Source organism: Alosa alosa, chromosome 24 (assembly GCF_017589495.1).
Source record: "Alosa alosa isolate M-15738 ecotype Scorff River chromosome 24, AALO_Geno_1.1, whole genome shotgun sequence".
Classification (NCBI taxonomy): Eukaryota; Metazoa; Chordata; class Actinopteri; order Clupeiformes; family Clupeidae; genus Alosa; species Alosa alosa.
Genome location: NC_063212.1, coordinates 26,769,427 through 26,776,926, shown reverse-complemented (window position 1 = coordinate 26,776,926; position 7,500 = coordinate 26,769,427). Strand labels below are relative to the sequence as shown.

Below are 7,500 nucleotides of genomic sequence, written 5' to 3'. Positions count from 1 at the left end.
GTAGATGGTCACCAGATGGTCGCTCTTGGGCTTGCGCTCCAGCTCCAGGGCCTCTGTGTTGGGCGGCTGTGGCCGCGCAGCGAGCTACAGCCTGTTGTGGCGTGGGGGCAGGCCAGGCCCTCTCCATGGCGCTCCAGCACGCTGTGTCACGTTGGCGCCTGATCCGGACGCCAGGCGCGGTTGTTGGCGCGGCTCTCGGCGGCGATGTGGCCGCTGTGGCGACCGCGGGAGTCCTGGCTGCTATCCGTGTCGTAGCCGTTAGCATTAGCGTTAGCATTAGCAGGCTCCGCCCTGCGGCTGTAGTGCCCCGGCCCTCCGCCAGACTGTGTGAGGGGCGGCCGCGTGTTGGAGCGTGAGCGCTGCTCGTGTGTGTGTGTGTGTGGCGCGGTGGGACGGCTCGTGGGTGGGGCCTTGGATTGCGTGGGTGTGTGTCTGTGTGTGTGTGTGGCCCACTCGGGTCGGCCCTCGGCCCTGGCTGCTGTACAGGCGCTGCTCCACCTGCTGGAAGCCGCTCTCTGGAGGAGACAGCGAGCGGGACAGAGCTCTGTCCTGGTGCACATCTGCAGGACGAGAGGAGGACCGTTACACACACACACACACTATGAGTGGATTTCCCTAAAGTGTTGGTGAAAAAAAACCACAGTGACAAAAACCACAGCACACTTTCTCCCTCTCTTTCTCTTTGTCTCTCTCCCTCTTTCTCTCCCCCTCTATATCTCTCCCCCTCTCTCTCTCCCTCCCTCTCCCTCCCTCTCTCTCTTCTGAAGAATGCTTTAGCAGCTAGGCACTAATTAACATGATAAACACAGGACAGTGTGACCACTGGAGAATGAAGCTCACACCATTAAGTGTGTGAATGTGTGTGTGTGAGAGATGGTGTGTGTGAATGTGTGTGTGTGTGTGTGAGATGGTGTGTGAAAAGTGCTCCCACCATAGTCTGCCCATCCATCTCAGGATTGTGTGTGTGATGGCCTCTGTGACCTTTCTGTGTGTGTGTGTGTGTGTGTGTGTGTGTGTGTGTGTGTGTGTCTATTACCACTGAGGCTACTTAAGTCTGGGTTGTTCATCTCAGCTTGTCTGACCTTTTTGTGTGAGAGTGAGAGTGAGTGTGTGTGTGTGTGTTTAAGTGTGTGTGTGAGAGAGAGAGAGCAAATGAAGGAGACTGTGACATTTAGTCCTTTGAGGGATCTCAGAGGAAGGAGAGCCTGTGTGTGTGTGTGTGTGTGATCTCAGAAGAAGGAGAGCAAATCTAAGTGACACTTAGAGTCAGCGCTGTCTCAAAGCCAAAAGAACAAAAGCTCCTGCAGTGAGTTTTGTGTGTGTGTGTGTGTGTGTGTGTGTGTTTGTGTGTTTGTGTGTGTGTGTTGTTAGCATATGTGTTTGTGTTGGTGCGGGTATGAGAAAAATGCATGCATGCTCGCACTCTCACACACACGCACACACACACACACGCGCGCACGCACACACACACACACACACACACACACACACACACACACACACGCATGCACTCTCACACACACGCATGCACACACACTCTCACACACACGCATGCACACACACACGCGCACACACACACACACACACACACACACAGTGCTTTAGAACACCTGCTAACATGTCAACAACTACTTGAGAGAAAAGGACATCACACATTAATGCATGCATGCGTACACACGCACACACACACATGCATGCGTACACACGCACACACACACGCCCCTTCCCCTCAGTAGCACATGAGAGAACAGCCAGCAGCATGGTGGGACTGAGCACGACAGACAGTCACATGCTGGCCCATGGGGGGTGTGTGTGTGTGTGTGTGTGTGTGTGTGTGTGTGTGTGTGTGTGTAAGGGAACAAGAAGAGACTGAGAGAGACAGAGAGAAAAAAGTTAACTGAGGTCTCAGAGCAGAGCATACACACATTCTCACAGAAACACACACACACACAGACACAGACCCATGAACAGAGTCATAAGCAGCGGTTCTCATGAAGTCATGAAGAACTACAGTATGTGTGTGTGTGTGTGTGCGTGCACCTTATCCCATTATAGTCCGCACACACACACACACACACACACAGGAGGTATTGACATATGGTGTGTATGAGTATGGTATATGCACCATGAACCGTGTGTGTGTGTGGGACACATTCTTATCACAGGGCTGGCTAATGACCCATTAGCCAGACACACACACTAACACACACACACACACACACACACACACACACACAACCCATTAGCCAGACACATACACGCACACACACACACACAACCCATTAGCCAGACACGCAAGCAGGTTTCTGCTGACAGAGAGAATTCCACTAAATCACCCCACGCAGTCTATACAAGACCAATGTCTTGGCCTACTGGATATGGAGTATGTGTGTGTGTGTGTGTGTGAGTGTGAGTGAAAGAGAGTGTGTGTGCGTGTGTGCGTGCGTGTGTGCGCGCATGTGTGAAGATAAAAACCATGAACCAGAGATGAGACTGATCAGTCAAACTGATCTCGCAGTCGCAGCATATCATCGTGGCGATGGCATGTTCACTCTTCAGACGCTTTTAAGCAGGGTAATATCCTGGGCATGACTAACGACTCTGTCTGCAGTGCCAACATTGACCTTAGAGTTACCTCCACCCCCCATCACTCTCACAGGGCAACCCTCAGCAACGCCTCAGTGAGATGATCTTCAGCTAACGCTAACACTAGCTATAGCAGCTGTCTCCTGGTGAACTAATCTTCAGCTAACGCTAACACTAATCTTCAGCTAACGCTAACACTAGTGATAGCAGCGGTCTCCTGGTGAACTAATCTTCAACTAACACTTGGGCTAACAGCTGTTCCTGCTAACATCAGGAGTCCAGTAGCAATTAATCTTTAGCTTTAGCTGTCTGCTGGTAAGGCTTGAGGCTAGCAGCAGCTAATCTTTAGTTAACTCTAATGGGGGTCATCGCTATGTTCCCGGGTCCTATGTTCCCCGCTCGGGGTTAGGGTTTTAAAAAAAGGGTCCTATGTTCCCCGGTCCCATGCAAAGCGGGGAACATAGGGGAACATAGGTCCCGGGGAACATAGGTCCGCTCCCCTCTAATGCTAGCTGCCAGCACTAGCATCTGTCTGTTGGTGGGGCTCGAGGCTAGCAGGTAATCTTCAGCTAACACTAAGCAAGCAGCCTTCAGTTAGAGGTACACTATGCAGGTTTGGGTATATTTGGCGAGTGTAGAGCTCCTTCTGGAGTCGCGATGTATTTATATGTTACTCTGCTATTGTAAATAGCAAATCTTCTTGCGACTTATCCCCCCTGTACACAATGCAAATGATTTTGTTGTAGAGGTGAAGGATTAACAACTGGCAAAAACTATCTCCAAAGAGCTATATCTACTCACTCACAAGGTAATGTTTCACGATTCTCACAAGATTTGGTAGGGCGCCGCTCTTGGAAGTTGCACGGCTGGTTTTCTCGGTAGGGGCTCGCTATGTCTATGCTGTATAGCTATGCTAGGTGAACAATTCGACTATTACAATTTTGTTTACCATTAAATTGGCTTCGTAAAGGTGAAAATCTGGCATAGTGTGCCTTTAACAGCATAGACGTAGCGAGTCCCTACCGAGAAAACCAGCCATGCAACTTCCAAGAGCTGCTCTGCCATATCTTGTGAGAGTTAAGATTTAAGCTAATGTCCCCTAGTTGTGAATAGCAGTAACCGAAGTCTGAAGTATCATCACAGAGGCTAGCTTAGTCGCTACTGCCATTGACACCAATGCCAGAGCCCGTTTACGGAGAGCCGGATCACTCCCTATTAACTCCATTGTACCTGCAATCTGTTGCAGTTCCGCTAGGGGCGATCACGAATAAGTGCAAAAACAATGGGGGTCTATGGAGCTAGACTCTTTCACCTGATTGTCGTTGAAAAATCGAAGATTTAGTTAGTTTCTGCAAGCTCAATATGGATTATAGGTCAAAAGTTGAATGAGTAGAATGAGTTAAAAATATAATATATAATGATATATATTATAATACTCAGCAGTGTGTATTTTCTTTGCCCCCTCTTTCGAATGCAACATTCAAATTTCCAGACAAAAATGATATCCCAAGAAAAGTGGATTTTGAGGGGTACAACTCCATAGACCTCCATTCATTCTGCACTTATTAGTGAGCGCCCTCATGTGGAACCAGAACTGGAACTGGAACCAGTTCAGAAACCGGAAGTCTCCCGAGAGTGGAGGTTCTCCCCTTATTAGACATTCTCTGCCAATGCTGTCCGAGAATATTTACATTTCTTCTTCTACAGTCTAATGTAGGTGCATAGCATAGCCTTTCACAACAATCCATTAATTCCTGTTCAGGAGAATACTGCAACTAGTGTCGCGACCACCATGCGCGAGTATAAACAGTTCTGGCGTTCCTGTGACGTCACATTGTCACACGACAGGTCGGGGACCGGGAGTACACGGAAGCCTTTACGGCGACGTCGAGGCGTCAGCTGTTGGCCTGTCGAGGCGTCAACTGTTGGCCTGTCGAGGCGTCAACTGTTGGGCTGTTATCTGCTGATGAGGGGCGAGAGCCTGGAACTAACGCGCGCTCACGCATGGCTGATGCAGGGATGACAAAACTGTGTGTGTGTGTGTGTGTGTGTGCAAGACTTCAGAGAGTTGGTCTGTGCAAGTGTGTGAGGGAAAGATAGAGAGAGAGAGAGAGAGAGAGAGAAAGAAAGAGAGAGATAGAAAGAGAGAGAGTTCAGAATGTTGGTGTGTGTAAGACGTCAGAGAGTTGGTGTGTATGTGTGTGTGTGTCCTACAGTCTGGTAGTAGGCTGGTTAAGCCACTGCTCCGTGCTGCTTTGGACGCCAGTGCTGAGAACATTTCTGCTTACATAAGCAGCACTGGGCCCCCACTGTGTGTGTGTGTGTGTGTATATGTGTGTGTGTGTGTGTGTGTGTGTGTGTGTGTGTACCTCTGTGGCGTAGCGTCTCGTGGCGTCGGTGCGATCGGTCGGCTCTCTCGGAGTCCTTCTTGGCGAGGCCGGCAGCCCTCAGCTCTCCTGCCCGCTGGGCCACCTCTCGGGACAGCTCCCTGATGCGGCTCTGGGGGTCACCGGACACCTTCACTGAGGACACACACAATGACCAACCAATCAGACGCCACCACTGAGAACACACACAATGACCAACCAATCAGACGCCACCACTGTGTACAGGGTGGAACCTGGCTAACCTGTGGGGTCTAAGAGGGGAACAGGTGGAACTTGGCTACCCTATGGGGTCTCAAAGGGCGATTAGTGGAACTTGGCTACCCTATGGGGTCTCAAAGGGCGATTAGTGGAACTTGGCTACCCTATGGGGTCTCAGAGGGAAACAGGGTGGAACCCGATTAACTCAGGCAGTTCTTTGACCAACAACATTCTTACACCGGTTCCATTCAGGATTTGTTGAACCTTGGTGCTGTCTCAGCCCGCATTTCCACCAGTTTAGAACGGAACCAAGGAGGAGTCATCAACAGAACAGAACCAAGGAGGAGTCATCAACAGAACGAAACCAAGGAGGAGTCATCAACTAAACGGTAGAATGACACGCCCACTGCGGTTCACAGGACAAAGCAACTAGTGTCACGTTCTGAAATGTTTTTTTGTTGGGTAACTCCGATGGGGAACAGGGTGGAACCTGGCTAACTCTGAGGGGAACAGGATGGAACCTAGTGCTGGGCGGTATGACCAAAAATGTATATCACGGTATTTTTCAAAATTCTTACGGTTTCACGGTATATGACGGTATTTTTTTTCCATGCATAATCAGATGTTCAGCATTTTCTACAGGTTGAGAGAGGAATTGCTGCAGTACATTGACTAAGGATGATCTATTTTACTGTCATGATGTAGAATAACTCCACACTAGTGGTAATGCAGTTTTGGGGGCAGCCGTGGCTCACTGGTTAGCACTCTAGACTTGTAACCGGAGGGTTGCTGGTTCGAGCCCCGACCAGTGGGCCGCGGGCTGAAGTGCCCTTGAGCAAGGCACCTAACCCCTCACTGCCCCTCGAAAGCACCATTGCAGCAGGCAGCTCACTGCACCGGGATTAGTGTGTGCTTCACCTCACTGTGTGTTCACTGTGTGCTGGTTGTGTTTCACTAATTCACTGATTGGGTTAAATGCAGAGACCAAATTTCCCTCACGGGATCAAAAAAGTATATATACTTATACTTATACTTGCATGGCCCCAGAAAATGATGCTGTTTACAAAGAGCCACTTATGATTCTAATGCATCAGAATGCAAAGACTGTCAAAAAACAAAACTTTCACTGTGCAAATTTCACAAACATCTTGTATAAAACCAATACAAAAAATAGTGCAACTTGCAATAATTATACTTATTTTTAAATTATACAATTTAAAATAAAACCTCTCTGCTAATATGCTTACTCTGTCAAATAGGCCTATCAGAAACATGCCTTATTGTTATTGTGTGGTTTACATGACGTTAGTGGTAGGCTAACGTTAACTTCATGTGGATGTGGGATGTCTTTAGCCCGCCATGAGCTGGGTTCGTTCGCTAGGGCAAAACATTAACAAAAAAGTTAGTTTTGGTGCACTGATGACAGTCAGGATCATTTCTAACTAGCCAGCTAGTATTGCTCAGTTCATGTCTATAACATGCTTCACTTGCTACCTGGATAATTTCAGCGAATATTCTTAAGGTGAGATGAATGATAAGCTGTTACAGCTGTTGAACAACTTCAATAGAATTTTCGTGACGGTAAATCCCTTTCAATGCAGTATCCCTTAATATAACGCTTTTCCTTAACTAAAACAATTTAAGGTATTCTGTGCCACACCCTTAAATAAACCCCTTTACCTAAGGAGAAATTAAGCCCAAGCAGGTGAAAGTAGTTTTATTTCTTGGTGGTACTCATCATATAGAGTCATAATGATACAAGAGAGCCCGCTTTAAAATTTCACTTAGCCTAATTATTTATTATTTATTTACTTGTTTATTTACTGTATTATAGTCTACTTATCAAGCATTCACTAGGACTTTTATCACTCTAGTATCACCCTTTAACCCACCTGTATCTGTTTTTGATTATGAATAAATTGCAAACACTTAATTTCAACCTTTAATTTATTTATTTAGCCTAGTTACTCTGCCCGCCTCCCACTTCCAATCGCTTTTTTATAGGCTACTGTATATCATGAAACACGCCTTTTGAGTCATGCCTTTTATTTGGGGAGACTGCAACATACTTCTGTCCGCTAAAACAGTTTCATTATTGCCAAAAGAAGATCTGGTTAAGCCGCACACGCACTGTCTGTCTCTTTGTCTCTCCAGCAAAACACTGCACACATAAAACCAGAATAGGCTATTTAAACACCAAAAACGCCCCGCCTGCAAAACACTTTGGGATACCAGTGCACATTGGCTAATTACTGTGGCTACTGTACGCGCCAGCTATAGCTTGCCTGTCTGTCCAGCTGCACGGGAGGTTTAGACACAATTCAGATTC

General features: G+C 47.7%; 1 protein-coding gene across 1 annotated transcript in view; it reads right to left on the bottom strand.

Annotated features, from left to right (window-relative positions):
- The window catches only part of LOC125289333 (inactive ubiquitin carboxyl-terminal hydrolase 53), a 91,844-nt gene that overhangs the window by 30,567 nt on the left and 53,777 nt on the right, over positions 1-7,500 (bottom strand). The window contains 4 exon segments of the mRNA XM_048236087.1: positions 1-84; positions 159-323; positions 421-560; positions 4,956-5,108. The exon segment at positions 1-84 is cut by the window's left edge and continues 269 nt beyond it. Coding sequence (XP_048092044.1) covers positions 1-84; positions 159-323; positions 421-560; positions 4,956-5,108 — 542 coding nt within the window.